Genomic DNA, 17,986 nt, shown 5'->3' on the forward strand with positions numbered 1-17,986 from the left:
AATTGTACTCTGCCCGGCCTAGGTCTGAAGTCTGGGGTCTGCACTATAACTTTTTTGGGGTCTGAATACTGGGGTATGTATTGCTCTGGGGTCTGTAATAATTTTTGGGGGAGGTCTGGGGTCAGAATTAATTCAATATGGGGTTTGGGATCTGTATTGATTTTGGGGTCTGGATTTATTAACTGTGGGGTGTTAGTCTATATCAATTCATTTTAGGATCTGACATGGCTCTAGGGCATTAGGTTGAGGGTGTTCGGTTATGGCCTATCTAAAGGGGTGGGATATATGCCCCCGTAAACATTTTAGACTGATTTTTGACTGCCCAGAAAAAATGTAATAGAAGGTTGGTAGCCCTGCTTTGACTGAAGAATATTTGGTTGGGGCTTAGGTAAAAGTGTAGAGCTTAACTTGCTTGGTCTCCACTGCAAACTTGACATTACTGCAGCAAGCTACCTCCCAGCCATATATACAGCAAGTTCTTTAAACTCCAGCGCTGAAGAGGGGAGCAGGGGGAGATAAAAATAGAAGTCTACCGAGGTCCAAGACATATTTACCTTTTTATTGCAGTTTTTACACTGGCCACTTAGACTTTATAATAGGTTAACACTTCCTGTCACTTTTCAGGTTGTGCTGTGTACTATAGGGGCAGGGTTAGCAGTTATCTCATTATCATCAGAGGGCAGGATTATATTTAAAGATAACACCTCCATTATAAAATTTGCAGTAGATAACACAGGATCACACCATTAACAATAGAGGATGGGACAGCTCACCTCCTCCTCCCCCTCCCTGCACATAACATAGAGCATGCTCACTACACTCTCCCATAGAAGTCAATAGGTCATTTTTTTTAGCTTAGATTTTGGTTGCGTGTTGTTAAGTAAATCACTGCATTTGCTGTTGCACGAACTCAAGAAATATTGCTGTCCAATTATCATGTTGAGAGAATAAAATGAAAATGAATACAAAAAAAAAATACAAACATACAAAAAAAATGTTTCAGCATAGATTTTAAATAGTACAAATATAAATAATTGGGCAACATATTCCCTTTGAGCAAAAACATATTGTGTAAAATTTTTAAAAAAAAATAAAATTGACAGTATTTTTGGGAGAAAGCATTCCTTCACTGATCAGTATCCTTCATATTTAATTGACATCTTAAAAGACCCTTCCACATAAAGAAATATCCATGAACATTAAGTAATAACAGACTATGCGAGAGTTAATTGATGCACAGTGAACGTTCAAACCTACAATTTCCATATTTCTGAAAAATTCTATAGCTTTTACTAGTGTCAAATAAGCACCAGATTTCTCGAAGGAACACAAGCCCGAGTCAGCTGGCCGGGGTCTCGTGTAATTATCTCATTACATTAATCTTCGGCCGGTTAAGTGCTTCATACAGTAACATTTCATTTAGATGTTGCTAACGTTAGGGTCTCGGTTTTGGCATCAGGCGCTTTGATGTTCTCCTCCTGCTGTTTGTTGAATTTGAACATCAGAATTTCGTCTCCGTCAGGAAATTTTAACGTAATGGGGATAACACAGGGAAAATAAGCGTAATAAGTGTTAAAGCCTCCGGAACAACTTCTATGCCCAAATACTGGAGCTTTGATCAATAGGTCTCACTATGGGGAGAGTCTGGTTTGATACCAGATGCTCTGCCTTTCCTGTTGGCAGTCAAGTCTTTTAGATACGGGAAGAATTGGGTAAGGACGGCTTATGTAGGGTGCCCCATGTTAGTCTAAATTATAGGCCTTTGATCTCGGTAACATTGAGATTCATACAGCCGGAGGTGGTTATTAACCAAAGATATTCTTCATTTGGAGGAACAGAATACTTCTCAATCATTTCTTGTCTTATATAGACTCCCGGAGTCAGACTGGCCCATCAGAATACAGAAAGATCCTCCTGTGGGCACAGTTTTGACACAACGATGGTCCCCAAGGTTCTAGCAGAGGACATCCCCATTTAGAGTCATTTTTGGAGACATGGCCTAGAGTTTAAATGGTTTGTGCCAAATTCATTAAAAAAAAAGACACGCTTTTTAATAAATCTGTTGCGCTTTTAACTGTCCTAGGGCTTATTCACACGAACGTGGGGAAACTCGGACATAAAAAACAGCTGTTTTTCACGTTCCAGTTGCACCCGTGCGGGTCCCGTTTTCACGGAGTCCCATAGAGTTGAGTCTATCGTGGGATCCGTGAAAATGGAAGAAAATAGGACATGTGAACGGCCCCACTGAAATACATGCGTCCGTGTGATGCCCGTCACACGGACGTAATCAACATTCATGTGAATAAGCCCTTACAGTAAGGAAATTAAATTGACGCCTGCTATGAGCAGATGTAGATTTTCATCAAAATTTGCACCATTTTCTCCTATTCCACATAGTAAATGTGGCCTATATTATTTCTACTTTGGAGACCATGCCCACTTTTCTCATCGCTCACCAAATTTGGCAAGTAGTGATGAAAATTTTTAAATTTTACTGCTAAAATATTACAAGTCATTACTAGCGACATTTTAGCAGTGCAGTGGACACCAAAACCCGGTGTAAACTGCAAAATAATTTGATTCCCAAATAACCTGTAAAGATGGAGGGTGGGCCCTCAGAATCCTTTCATCTAGTGGGCCCATGCAACGTCAGTCTGACATTAGTTTTACCAAGAGTCTTTCCACCTAAAATACGGAAAACAATTTAGATGACAACTGTTGATAGAGAGAGATTATTAAATAGAATGTATGAGGTTTGCTGAGATTAGCACAAATTTAGTTTACAAAATAATTTTAGGTTCTCCACAGTGTCTAATTAGTGAATGAATGAATTAATTAATTAATTCAATTCACATGCTGCAGTCAATGTCTTATTGAAAAATGAGAATCGCCGGTGATTATTACAGTATTGCAAGAGTATGAGAATGATTGTAAGTGTATTCCCTGGTCATTCTCCCTCTTGGTCATTCTCACTTTTGGTTATTCTCACTCTTGGTCATTCTCACTCTCGGTCATTCTCACTACTGGTCATTCTCACTCTCGGTCATTCTTACTCTTGGCCATTCTCACTGTCGGTCATTCTCACTCTTGGTCATTCTCACTTTCGGTTATTCTCACTCTTGGTCATTCTCACTCTCGGTCATTCTCACTACTGGTCATTCTCACTCTCGGTCATTCTTACTCTTGGCCATTCTCACTGTCGGTCATTCTCACTCTTGGTCATTCTCACTCTCTGTCATTCTCACTCTTGATCATTCTCAAACTTTGTTCCCCAGTTAGGGAGATTGAAAACAGACTAAGAATTTGTATGCTCTGATTTGTAGATCTCTATGCCAATCAGTGAATGAAGATTGTCACATCTCCCCACATCTCCCCAATTGTGAACAGTTACCTCTAGTTATGCGTGGTTATTCTCACACTTTTTTCATCAACTGCTTACAATCCCCATGCTCCACATTATTATAACTTGCAAATCTTTAAAAATGCATAATCATTGTTTATGACTACAGCCAAATACTTTTCGGTCATCATTTTGAATATACTCAAGACATTCAATATACAAATGGATGATAAGGTCTTACATTTTGAGCTGTTGCTGAGGAGTCTCCAGTTTTAGTTAATCAGTTTTAGGTAATTAAGCACAGATCAGGGATTGATTGCCCAACTATGTTTTTTGACAGCGTGGGTTGTGGACCCACTGGGCTACTCGACCGGTTTGGCTTAGGGCCACTTCTGAGGGCGTTATCTAAGTAGCCTCCCTGGTCTTCACCCTTTAACCCCCCCTTCACTGCGGGGAGACTGCCAGGTTGCTACCTCTTGAGGTGGTCCCAGTGTGAGTAGGGGAGGTCCCAGCAGACCAGGATACAATGGTATAGCACACCGAGGGTACAGGCACTGGCAGATGGTACCTTGGTAGATGGGTGTGGATCAGACGACACAGTTCGTAAAAGGCAGGAAGCTTCAGACTCGTCACAGATAGTTGGATACAGACTGTCAGTAGACAGTGGGATGCAGTCTGATGGTGGATATAAAGATATGAACTGCTAGCAGGCAGCAGGAGGCAGACTAGCAGCGGATAGCTGGATACAGGCTAGTAGCAGATAGCTGGATACACGCTAGTAGCAGATAGCTGGATACTAGCTGATAACAGATAGCTGGATACAGGCTGGTAGTGGATAGCTGAATACTAGCTGATAGCTGGATATAGGCTGGTAGTGGATAGCTGAATACAGGCTGGTAGTGGATAGCTGGACACAGGCTGGTAGCAGATAGCTGGATACTAGCTGATAACAGATAGCTGGATACAGGCTGGTAGCGGATAGCTGGATACAGGCTAGTAGCGGATAGCTGGATACTAGCTGATAACAGATAGCTGGATACAGGCTGGTAGTGGATAGCTGAATACTAGCTGATAGCTGGATATAGGCTGGTAGTGGATAGCTGAATACTAGCTGATAGCTGGATATAGGCTGGTAGTGGATAGCTGAATACAGGCTGGTAGTGGATAGCTGGACACAGGCTGGTAGCAGATAGCTGGATACAGGCTGGTAGTGGATAGCTGGATACAGGCTGGTAGCGGATAGCTGGATACAGGCTGGTAGCGGATAGCTGGATACAGGCTGGTAGCAGATAGCTGGATACTAGCTGATAACAGATAGCTGGATACAGGCTGGTAGCGGATAGCTGGATACTAGCTGATAACAGATAGCTGGATACAGGCTGGTAGCAGATAGCTGGATACACGCTAGTAGCGGATAGCTGGATATAGGCTGATAACAGATAGCTGGATACAGGCTGGTAGTGGATAGCTGAATACTAGCTGATAGCTGGATATAGGCTGGTAGTGGATAGCTGAATACAGGCTGGTAGTGGATAGCTGGACACAGGCTGGTAGCAGATAGCTGGATACAGGCTGGTAGTGGATAGCTGGATACAGGCTGGTAGCGAATAGCTGGATACAGGCTGGTAGCGGATAGCTGGATACAGGCTAGTAGCAGATAGCTGGATACTAGCTGATAACAGATAGCTGAATACAGGCTAGTAGTGGACAGCTGGACACAGGCTGGGAGCAGATAGCTGGATATAGACTGGTAAAGGATAGCTGGATATAGATTGGAAGCGGATAGTTGGATAATGGCTGGTAGCGGATAGCTGGATACAGGCTGGTAGCGGATAGCTGAATGCAGGCAGGTAGTGGATAGCTGGACACAGGCTGGTAGTGGATAGCTGAATACTAGCTGATAGCGGATAGCTGGACACAGGCTGGTAGTGGATAGCTGGATACAGGCTGGTAGTGGATAGCTGGATACAGGCTGGTAGCGGATAGCTGATTACAGGCCGGTAGCGGATAGCTGGATACAGGCTGGTAGTGGATAGCTGGATACAGGCTGGTAGCAGATAGCTGGATACAGGCTGGTAGCGGATAGCTGGATACAGGCTGGTAGCGGATAGCTGGATACAGGCTGGTAGCGGATAGCTGGATACAGGCTGGTAGCGGATTGCTGGATACAGGCTGGTAGCGGATAGCTGGATACAGGCTGGTAGTGAATAGCTGGGCACAGGCTTGTAGCAGATAGCTGGATACAGGCTGGTAGTGGATAGCTGAATACAGGCTGGTAGTGGATAGCTGGATACAGGCTGGTAGCAGATAGCTGGATACAGGCTGGTAGTGGATAGCTGGATACAGGCTGGTAGTGGATAGCTGGATACAGGCTGGTAGTGGATAGCTGGACACAGGCTGGTAGCGGATAGCTGGATACAGGCTGGTAGTGCATAGCTGGATACATGCTGGTAGTGCATAGCTGGATACATGCTGGTAGTGCATAATTGGATACATGCTGGTAGTGCATAGCTGGATACAGGCTGGTAGCAGATAGCTGGACACAGGCTGAGAGCAGATAGCTGGATATAGACTGGTAAAGGATAGCTGGATATAGATTGATAGCGGATAGTTGGATAATGGCTGGTAGCAGATAGCTGGATACAGGCTGGTAGCGGATAGCTGGATACAGGCTGGTAGCGGATAACTGGATACAGGCTGGTAGCGGATAGCTGGATACAGGCTGGTAGTGGATAGCTGGATACAGGCTGGTAGCGGATAGCTGGATACAGGCTGGTAGCGGATAGCTGGATACAGGCTGGTAGCGGATAGCTGGATACAGGCTGGTAGTGGATAGCTGGATACAGGCTGGTAGTGGATAGCTGGATACAGGCTGGTAGCGGATAGCTGGATACAGGCTGGTAGCGGATAGCTGGATACAGGCTGGTAGTGGATAGCTGGATACAGGCTAGTAGCGGATAGCTGGATACAGGCTGGTAGTGCATAGCTGGATACATGCTGGTAGTGCATAGCTGGATACATGCTGGTAGTGCATAGGTGGATACATGCTGGTAGTGCATAGCTGGATACAGGCTGGTAGCAGATAGCTAGACACAGGCTGAGAGCAGATAGCTGGATATAGACTGGTAAAGGATAGCTGGATATAGATTGGTAGCGGATAGTTGGATAATGGCTGGTAGCAGATAGCTGGATACAGGCTGGTAGCGGATAGCTGGATACAGGCTGGTAGCGGATAACTGGATACAGGCTGATAACAGAAAGCAGGTGCGGATTGAAATCAGATGCAAACAGAAACCTTTGCAGGACACAACTAGGTTGCACCAAAGTTGCTCAGGCACCAGGTGAATAGTGGAGGTGCCTTAAATAGTCCAGGAGGAAACAGGGATTGGCAGAGGAGTTTTTTAAATGAGTGCCCCTTTAAGAGGTGACCGGAGTGCACGCGCATTAGGAACCATACAGCCGTGAGCAGGAGGAGATACACAGAACACTCCGGCGGCCAGGAAGGATAGCAGGACCAGGCCGGCTGCGGGAAAGGTATGAGACCCAGCAGCGGTGACCGCCGACAGGAGATATCCATATAGATATACAGTATATTATATAACTCTATTTCTTATACGTTGCTATCTCTTTAACTTTTACATCAGAGAGATTTCATTATTTTTTAAATAAAATTCTGTACACCCAGAGGTCCAGACTCACAAAAATGAACATATTTTTCAAGTCATATCAAGATGTAATTGCTTAGACAAGGCAGATATTTTGCGGCAGGTCGGGACTTGGAATAGGAACATACTTTTTCCTGTTCTTTAATTACAGCATTTACAGAAGAATGCTACTACAGCACATAGCTCCTGTGACTTCTCCATTCATAATTTTACAGTCTGTGGTTTATTACACAAAAAAATATCTTCCTGTAAAAAAAAGAAAAAGTTTATTCCAGTAAAACATAAAAAAAAACTAAGATTTATTAAATGTACATTATTATTTTACATTACTATTAGATTGTTTAGAATATAATCAAGACTTAAATATTGATGGAATATCCTTAAAATAAGTCACCAATATCTGATCGGTGGTGTCTGGATCCCTGCACCCTTGGCGATCAGCTGAATGAAAGAGCTGCGGAGATCCGTCGAGCGCTACTTTCCTTTGATTGCTTACCAGACCATAGCGCCATATGGTAGATTGTGGTTGTGTCTGGTACAGCAGCTCAGTCCCATTCTTTTGATTGGAACTGAGCTGCAAGCCGCTGCAGTACCAGGCACAGTCATAACATGTATGGTGCTGTCCTTGGGAAAATAATGAAGGTAATGTGGCACTCGCTGTTTCGCTGCTGCTCCTTTCTTCAGCTGATCATGGGGGGGGGGGCTGAGTCATAAACCCACTAATCAAATATTAAAGGAGCATTTTAAGACCATCAATATCCATCGTACTATATAATGTACATAAGCAATGTTGATGTTGTTTGGTATCCAAAGGAGACGTCCCTACCCGAGAGGATTCAGAGAACACCAGGAGATTAGTCATTCTCCGCCCCCTCGGGTCCCGTGCTAGACATAACACAGTGTCTTTGTTTTGCCTGGAGTGTTACTTTAAAAAGTACAAATCTCAAAGTGACTTACATATAGTTTTTAAGAACTGTATTTCTGCTTAATGATAGTGACTCAATAAGTCAAGTATGGTCTAAGCAAGTACAGAGTATAGAGTATATAATGAGTGGAGGACGGTACAAATGTACTATTTTAATGCAGGTTTTGATTTGATAAGGTTTGTCTTTCTTTCTACCATCTGATCTGTGTGTATCTATAATATCATAGACACAAAAATATATTTTGGAAGCAATTGCATAATAAAGTCCAGAGCTGAAATGGGTAACTTTAAAGGGGTTGTCTAGTGGGTTCAGCCTTCAGAATCCTCATCTTTTACCTAAAGCACAGATTGACTACAAAGATTCTCTCTCTCTCTCTTTCTCTGGAGGAGCCAGCATGTTCATGCATTACTGGATAGCCAATTGATTTCACTGTGTAATTCTATACTTTCCCCTGTGGAGGAGCTGCAGAGAAACTGAACACTGATTCACCCACAGATTACAGTTGATCACAGCAGTCAGACATCCAGTGATCCCCTTATCATCAGTGGAACCTTCTAACAAAAAAAGTTTGTCCAAAGGGGTCAACCGCTCCAACCAGATGTCACATGAGCTCATAGGACATCACTGTGCATGTTTTATATTGTTTTATCCCTATGTTTAGTCTGTGACTCTGGAACACTTAGGAACAAAAGTAAATTTACTTATTAATATAAATCCCCTACATCAGGAAAAGCACGATACATGTTGTTTAAAAGCGTTCCTCAGGCCATTAAACAATAGAACGGCATAAGCAGCAAACATTCTCTGTCATGGTTATTAGTTTCCTGATTTAGTAGAACATCTGAATATCTGCTAGTGCCAGTGCAAAATTAGCAGAACATTGCCCAAGAGCACAAGCCATAAGTAAGGGAAAAAGCATGATCTCCTATGCCAGCTTGCACGCAACTTTACGCCATGTGTAAGTCCATGCTGGTGTGGTCCTAGAAACGCAAACATCAACAACAACACACGAAATGTAGTCAGTTTTCTGGGATTGTAAAGTCTGAAGCCAGTGCTGTTTCTTCTGTATTCTTGCCAGGGCTGTTGCCTAGCAACAGTCTGTGCATCCATTGGGTGACAACTGCAGATCTCCATCATTCTGTGTGGTCCACAGTTGTCACTCAGATATCCTCCAGACCTCCTGTCCTCTGTACATAATCCCACCCAGCAGATGAGATTTCCCCCTATAAAGCTTTGGTTAGGTGATGATACTGCTTCCTGCCTTGGGAAAACTGTGGGGCAATTGCAAGAAATATAGCGCAGAGAAAGTGGAAGATGATTGTCAATTGCTTAAAGTCTAAGTAAAAGTAATGTAACTAAAAAACAATAAAAATCACTTCTAATAACAGCAGGCATAGAGGAAAGGGGACCCTACAGCAATGATATTGTAATGGTCTCTTGTAGGTGCCGGGTTTTTCCACCCAGGACAGAAGAGTCTGGTGTCTGTTCCCCCCTCCACGCTTTTTACATGACCCTTGGGCAAATTTCCTGCACAGAGTCTCGACAACCAGTAGCGAAGGGGAGAGAACCTGCCATGACTGGGCCCTTCTCTTTTTAAGGGCCACATAACAGCAGAATGGTCTGTCTCTATGATATGTACTGCCTTGTTCCCTATAGTAATGCCATGTAAAGCTGGCCACACATACCGGTTAGATAAATGTCTGCTGACAGAGTAATGTGTGTGGGGGCAGTCTGGCTTTTCCTTGACATTTGACATCGGGTGAATGAAGGTTATGGTATAAAGAATCTCAATATGCCCGATATGCCCAATATGTTCCGCTGGGAGGTAAGCACACCCTAGTGAAATAAACATGCATGCTTGACCCCCCCACTTGTGCATGTTTATGGTGGAATTAAGAAAGAACAAACTTTTGGCCGACATATCAAACAAAGAGTACAATCTCGAAATAGTATCGGAGCAAGATTCAATTGTTCTGGCCCCCCATTTGAAAGCTTGGGTTGCTATTTGGTAGATAGGATTGTGCTCCCTACTTCAGCTTTGATAAGACATTATACTCATGTTGACCTAATCTGTGCTGGATGGCACCTGGCGCTATAATGGGGGACCCTTTTTGATCTTTGTTACGGGGTTCTCTCTTCTATGTATACCATTGTGTTATATACAATTGTATTATATATACATATAAACAATTCATGGTATATATATCATGACTCCCAACTGTCCCAGATCCAGTGGGACAGACCCGGATTCCAGGCAGTGTCCCTCTGTCCTGGGCGGCTGACGACATGTCTCGGTTCCAACTGCATCTGAGTAATCAGTTAAATCCAATGGTGTAGCAGGGATCCGTCAGTTCCCTGCTCCACTATTCACAATCACTATGTAAGACCAGCCGGGAGCGACATGGTGCAGACAGGCACGATGCAGTTACGTCATCATGCCTATCTGCACCGAGCCTCACACAGCACAGACCGGACGATCTCCTCTGCTCATGGTGGAAAAGAGGCTAGGTGAGGTTTTTTGTATTAGGCACTATGGGCACATTATACTGTGAGGCTGAGGCTCTATGAGGGCATTATACTGTGTGGAGGGGCACAATGGGGGCATTATACTTTGTTGAGGAGGCACTATGGGGGCATTATACTTTGTGAAGAGGCACTATGGGGGCATTATACGTTATGTGAGGCACTATAGGGGCATCATACTGTGTGGGGGGCACTATGTGGGCATTATTATACTGTGTGGGAGGCACAATATGGGCATTTCACTGTGCGTACATCAATATAGGGACATTATACTGTGTGGGCGGAACTGGGGGTGTTTGAGTAGAGATTGGGCAAAGTTAGATGCATGGCATACATAAAAAAAAATTGCCTCGGTGCCCTTCACGTGCCACAGGCGATGTCCCTCTTTGCTGTGTTTGAAAGTTGAGAGGTATAGTATATACATGTGATACTGTTAATATAAGCGACAACAAGGTCCTGAGATTTAGACCATTGAGATGCTTCAGAAGACCATTTACAAAAGACTATGAATTTTATTACTCACCATCCTAAACTAACTTCATACAATAACACAGGATTAGTGAAGGGTTTATGTATACTGAACATTGACGATAAAGCCAGGACATTCATCAGTATGCATTCCACGCATGTCGCAGAGGTCAGGGACTCACGCTTTCCCCGCCACTGACGTCAGCAATGTCAACATCAATGCACTTGCTCAGTTCATCAAGTTGTATTAATGTTAGGCTTTTAAAGGGGTATTATAGGGTGAGTAGCAGTCTATATGTATTCTATAGATCTTTCTGGTGAAACAAATAAATATACTGTCAGGCCTAACTGACGTCTTGTTAATGTAATGTCATTATAATTTTGCTGATTAATTTCTTAATATACCTTTATGATGGCCAGAGCTCTATTTTTCTAATACAGAGCTCCAAATCCCCTGCATAAACATATAGTTAAACACTAAAATTCTAGCTGCCTTAAGCCACCACTAAGGGAGCTTAGGAGCCTTATATTATTCAATGTTCAATGTGAGAGCTCCCCCTAGTGGTGGGTGCAGGCAGTCAGAATTTTGTGCAGGGCATTTGGAGTTCTTATGAGGGTTTTTCCTACTAATTATTTTTGATGGTACAGTACTAGGAATTTATTAACAGCTTTACGCCACTTTTGTGGTGTTAAAAAGTTGAAAATTATAGCACACGCCATATTTGTGCAATAAATTGTCATTTTGTCACTTTACGTTTCTCTCCCAGCTTTTCAAAAGCAGTGAGGGAAAGTGGGTGGGGTTTATCAGGAGCGGGTATGGCCTCCCACGGACCGACATATTTATATCAGAAATTGGCTTAAATTATAGCCCATAGCAGGCGTAGATTTAATTTTCTGGTGCGCAGACAGGCAAAGATGCGCCAATTTTATTAAAAATCGTGAGAGTTTTAGTAAATTTGGCGCATTTTACTCTAGCACAATTCAGAATATGTAAAGCCAGTCTTAATTAATTCCCCGCAGTATGTCTGTAAGACTTACCATAAACGTAGGATCCGTGAAGTTCGACCACTGGGTCCACCAGAAATCTGAGAGAGTCCCATCACCCATTCTTAGTGGATAGGTGGCCATGTACTTTAGGTAATATTTAAGGTGGAATTGCTCCTTAAAGGATAATAATATTCCTGTTTTATTTGAGTGAATTTATGAAATCATCTTGAACTGTGGTTATTCCTCTTTGTACTATCAGGATATGAGTCATTATCTTGTTTTATGGATTTTGTAAAGCACTTGTTTCTTCTTTCAATAAAACATTATTAGATTTGGGCTTATCAGCCGGAGTACTTTAACCATTTTTCAGGACAGGACAAAGCAAAATACAATGTTAATGTGAAAAAACCTATAAAACCCAAAAAAGCCAGTATTTTTTTTTTTTTTTTATGTTCTACATTTCTATTTGCAGAAAGCTAAAGAAACTGTTTCGAAAGCTGAAGGATGAAAGGACAGAGCCTGGGGAAAACAATCTCAACAGTTCGAGAGAACCTCAACAATGGGACCGAGACTTTGCTCTAGAACCATTTACTGGACTGACCCCAGAGTACATGGAAATGAGTAAGAATTATGTGCACATGTACCCAGAATTTCCTATTTTAAAAGCAATATCACTACAGGACTGTTTAGAACATTGTTATAATTGTAACACTTTTCCTCTAAAATTTGCCTTATCATAAAGATTCTGGAATCCATACTATTTTTTGCAATGGGCCAATATTTATTTAGCCTCAAGGGGCAGACTTTTATAAGTATGCGCAAGGTGGTAATTCTTGGGTTTTTATGGACGTTCCTGGGAAGATTGGGTGGGGCTTAAAGGGTCCTCCAAATTCATATGCTTAAAGGATATTTCCAGATTTGCTTTGGCTGCATTTCTCACCTTGTTGGGCAGTACTGGTGCCAAGGCAACCATGCAATGCTGGAAGCCTCTTCGTCAAAGCTCCTAAGCAGGAGAGGCTTTTGGGGTTGCAGGGTTGCTACAACAACAGTACCACCCAGTCTACTGAATCTGTCTCCCATTATCAGATTTAAGCTTTGGGTGGGGGGACGCATCTGGTACCAACTCTTGAGGTACGCTTTAAAGAGCATCTGACCAATGGTCATACAGATCTATAAGATGCTCTGCTAAATGGAACACAGTGGGTAAACTTGCTGTCACTAAATGTGCCCCATCTAACTATAGGGGAGAAAGAGGCATATAAGTGTATGGGAGCTCTCACCGTACTTCTTACTGGTCAAAGGCCTCATCTGAAGACTCATTTCAGACACGTAGACACTGGCTCAATTTGGGCCAGAAAAATGGTGCCAAATTTTCATGTGTTTTAGACAATTTTTACACCTCACTAGACGGTTGTGAATGTGTCAGGAAAAGGGGGTCATTAAATGCGCCAAACTAATTAATGGCATGTGCCATATCAGCGAAGTACGGCAGTCAAGAGGTGGCATAAGGAAGATAAAACCGTCTAACATGTTTAGCAGGATGAGCAAATGTATAATACAATGTGCGCCACTGTGATAGAATTGGCACAGTTTCTATCGGTTTTGTCTAGTTTTATATGTGAGTATAGTTTATAGGGGCATTATATGTGAGGGCAGTGTATAGCAGTATTATATGTGTGTAGTGTATATAGTAGTATTATATGTGTGTACAGTATGGTATTATAGGTGTGGACAGTATATATTGGTATATGCGGGTACAGTATATAGTGGTATTATATGTAACAACTGGCAGGAATGTGGACCCACCGGACCACTCCGCCATAACGGAACAGCTGCTGATCAACAGAGTCTGTGATAGTCAGTAATGATAAAGTACCTGGGAAGTCAGGAGTGGGTAAATGCCAGACAGTCAGGGGGAAGCAGGCCTGTGCAGGATACTGGACTTGGCTAGGACACCGGACTGGAGTAGTGCAGTAGTCTTGGACACTGAACTTGGCTAGGACACTGGACTGGAGTAGTGCAGTAGTCTTGGACACTGGACTTGGCTAGGACACTGGACTGGAGTAGTGCAGTAGTCTTGGACACTGGACTTGGCTAGGACACTGGACTGGAGTAGTTCAGTCGTCTCGGACACTGGACTTGGCACGGGCACACGACACAGATGGTGAAGTTGTCTCGGACACTCGGTTTGGCACTAGAACTAGACACAGATACTGGAAACGGGAAAGGGGATTCAGGATATGGGATATAGGGTACAGGATACAGCTAATGAAACCATTTGCAAGACAAACATAGGGAAGACACAACATTGCTCAGGCAAGGGATGAGTGGGCAGAGTTTCTTTTAAGATTCCAGGTGTGCTGGGATAGGTTGAAGAAGAATTTCCTGGTGCGCACGCTGGGCCTTTAAGAGTGGGGGCGGTCGCGCGCACCCTACGGGCCCCAGCCAAAAAGGAGAGCAGTGCGCATTGGCGTCTCAGAGGGAGGAGATGCCAGCAAGTCCCCAGAGGTCTGCAGTCGCGGCCGCCGGTAGAAGATGCCGACGGTCAGCAACTGCAGCCATTACATTATATGTGTGTACAGTAAATAGCAGTAGTTGTTTTATTTGTGTGTACAATATTAGTGTTGTTATGTGTGTGTACAATATATAATGGTATTATATATATATATATATATATATATATATATATATATATATATGTATATATATATAGCATTGGTTTACATTTTTTATATGTTATATGTAAATAATAATATATACAAAAATCAAGCAGCAAGGAAGCAGCACTTCAAAATAAAGTGAATTTATTAACCAAATATTCACAGCAACGTTTCACCTTCTTAGTGTAGGCATTTTCAAACAATATATGGAAGTATTATTTATATATGTATAGTATTATTAGTATGTACAGTATATGCGGTCTTTTTTATGTATATACTTTATAGAGGTATTATTTATGTATAGAGCATATGGCACGATTATTTATTAGTATAGTATACACCGGCTTCATTGATGTGAACTGTATATGGTGCCATTATTTATGTGGAAAGTATGTAATATGAGATGGTTACCAAAATAGTCCAGCCATGTCCTTAAATTGAAGGACCTAATCAAGGTGAAATAAAATATTAGGAAACAATGCTCCTCATATACAAAAAGAAGTGTAGACAAGAACCGGAAGCAGGTCTAAATAGAAAATAGTCACATAGGTTGCTATGGCCAACTCCAGTTCTTTCCAGTAATTCCATATTGTAGACCCTTCCTCCATGAAGACCGTATACGTATTAAATATGAGCCCCTTATCAGCGAGTGCATAGATCTGTGTCAAAAGGTATATTTAAGCAGAAATATTACCGTAATAATACCCAATAAATGGTAACATCAATCTTGGCTGACTTGAACTATGGGTCAGACGATGACAAAAAAAATAATATTGAAATGTGATTGTATGGAATAATAGGGACATATTTCACATCCTCCGGGATATTAGTAGCTATTATATTGAACTACCATAAACTACGTCTGAAGGGAAATTTCAGTGGTGCACGGACGTATTGTACTCTTTGCAATTAACTGCGTGATTCATGGGGCTGACATTTTGCCTCCTTTATGCTGGGTGATATTTTTGACTGTTTTTTATTTCCGAGATGTATTTCGATTACCAGCAGATTAATTTTACCCAATGACATCAGATGTAGTTTGAAATACAGCTTGACCTATGAGTAAGCCCTCCCTGTGCAGGCGACATATTGTATTGGTACCCCGTGTAAAATCAAAAACAAAGAGTGGTACATTGTGTCATTGTCCTCTAATTAGCTGGAGTATTAACATGGGGGGGTCACATATAATGAGGGCTTTGTCAACGTTATTTATAAGTGGTGAGGGGTGTCTACTTTCCAGGGTTGTAGCATACAGCAGATTGTAAAATGATTTAGTAGAACTGGTCATTAGAGCCGAATGGAGAAAATTTACTCCGGGGACGTTTTGTCAAATTTTGGCGCTCTATTGAAATAATCACCCATAAAAATGAAATTGAATCGCCCTGGTTGTTTTAAGGGTTTCCAAGATCCGGGTTCAGATTTGGGAAACCCACTTCACTGTGCTGACGGTAAGAAAATAAAAATATTTTAAGTGTATTTACAATTATAAAAAAGAGCATTTCCATCCACCCGATGCTGGACCACCGGGTAGTGATGTCACGTCACATTACCCTGGTACCCAATTAGGGGCTGGCTCTGTGGTCTGGCACTACCCAAGAACTGGCTGAGAAGTTCACATGGGAAATGGTGCCAGAACAACGCTGCAGGGACTTAAAGTGTTCCTGGATCATACATCACATGTCTTGAAAGGGGATTTAGTACCCCCTTTAAAGGGGCTCTGTCACCACATTATAAGTGCCCTATCTCCTACATAATGAGATCGTCGTTGTAATGTAGGTAACAGCAGTGTATTTTATTTAGAAAAATGATCTATTTTCACCAAGTTATGACCTATTTTAGATTTATGCTAATGACTTTCTTTATGCCCAACTGGGCGAGTTCTTACTTTTGACCAAGTGGGCGTTGTAAAGAGGAGGATTGGTCAGCGTCATACACGTCTCTCCATTCATGTATTCAGCACATAGTGATCCTGCGTTGTTCACTATGTGCAGTCACATACACGCACATTAACGTTACTGAAGTGTCTTGAAAGTGAATAGACATCACCTCCAGCCAGGACGTGATGTGTATTCAGAATCCAGACACTTCGGTAACGTTTCTGTGTGACATACAGCACAGCAAGCGTAATCTCGCGAGATCACGCCGTAAATGACAGCACAAAGTGATCTCAATGTGCTGTGCTGTAAGTCCCACACAAACGTTACCGAAGTGTCGGGATTGAGAAAGGTCCTGCTGGACTGAACCGTCACATTTGTGCATAAATAAAATTCCTATTTTTGGATGTGCTGCTTTGTTCCTTGAAAATTAGGGATTGTGAATAGACATCCCGTCCTGGCTGGAGGTGCTGTCTATTCACTGTCAAGACACTTCAGTAACGTTAATGTGTGTGTATGTGACAGCACAGCGTTATCAATGTAGGATCACTATGTGCAGAGTACATGAATGGAGGGAAATGTATGACGCTGATTGGTCAGCCTCATACACTCCTCTGTACAACGCCCACTTGGTCAAAAGTAAAAACACGCCCAGTTGGGCATTAAGAAATTCATTAGCATAAAGCTAAAATCGCTCATAACTTGGCGAAAATAGATCGTTTTTCTAAATAAAAAGCACTGCTGTCACCTACATTACAGCGCCGATCACATTATGTAGGAGACAGGGCACTTATAATGTTGTGACAGAGCCTCTTTAAGTACATTGTCCACAATGGGGCTCACAATCTAATTTACATCAGACACACTGATTGTATGTTTTTGGAGTGTGGGAATAAACCAACACACACAGGGAGAACATACAAACTTTATACAGATGTTGCTCATGGTTGGATTGAAACCCAGGACCCCAGCACTGCTAACCACTGAGCCACCATGCTGGCCATAACAATATAACATAAAAGTGATCAGTAATAGTAATACATGGCTGCTTATAGAGTTAAATACACCATAAGAGAAAAAAATGTGGATGGCATACAAGTAATAGGATTTCATCTTCATATATTTAATGTAAATAAAGAAATAATTAGTTCGACCACAAAAATTACCCACAATGATTTGTTTTCTGAACTACAAAAGAGCTTTTCATCAATCCCGTAATACTGCAATATTGTATATTAAACTGCAATTAAAGTATTAACTGGAATAAAAGAGAGATTGTTCCTGAAAAACCTTTTATTACTTTGTAGGCTTAAAGGCATCAGCCTGACATGGAGGAGAGAAAATGTCAGCAGTCAATGAAGTATTCATTAATATATAAGCAATTAAATGAATATAATTTTTGTGCTAATTCTATCTTCTTTAAAGAGTAACTAAACTTTTAAAAAACTTTTGTCATGTTATAGTGACATGTCAGAAGTTTTGATCTTTAGTGGTTCGAGCACTGAGACCCCCACCGATAGCTAAAACTAAACACTCAGAAAGC

At 42.1% G+C, this 17,986-nt stretch overlaps 1 protein-coding gene and 1 long non-coding RNA gene across 3 annotated transcripts in view; one reads left to right on the forward strand and one right to left on the reverse strand.

Moving 5' to 3' along the window:
• Nucleotides 1-17,986, forward strand: part of ANO2 (anoctamin 2) — a 148,688-nt gene that overhangs the window by 101,100 nt on the left and 29,602 nt on the right. Inside the window, exon 20 of the mRNA XM_075859829.1 lies at nt 12,382-12,530. Coding sequence (XP_075715944.1) covers nt 12,382-12,530 — 149 coding nt within the window. The remainder of the gene's footprint in view (nt 1-12,381; nt 12,531-17,986) is intronic.
• The window catches only part of LOC142750855 (uncharacterized), a 38,912-nt gene that overhangs the window by 15,462 nt on the left and 5,464 nt on the right, over nt 1-17,986 (reverse strand). The window contains exon 1 of one of the 2 annotated variants that reach the window (XR_012882617.1): nt 7,134-7,237. The exons of the other annotated variant lie outside the window; for it this stretch is intronic. This is a non-coding gene — a long non-coding RNA (uncharacterized LOC142750855). Of the gene's footprint in view, nt 1-7,133; nt 7,238-17,986 lie in introns of those variants that run through there. 2 annotated transcript variants of the gene reach the window in all.

The sequence above is a fragment of the Rhinoderma darwinii genome, chromosome 3 (assembly GCF_050947455.1).
Source record: "Rhinoderma darwinii isolate aRhiDar2 chromosome 3, aRhiDar2.hap1, whole genome shotgun sequence".
Classification (NCBI taxonomy): domain Eukaryota; kingdom Metazoa; phylum Chordata; class Amphibia; order Anura; family Rhinodermatidae; genus Rhinoderma; species Rhinoderma darwinii.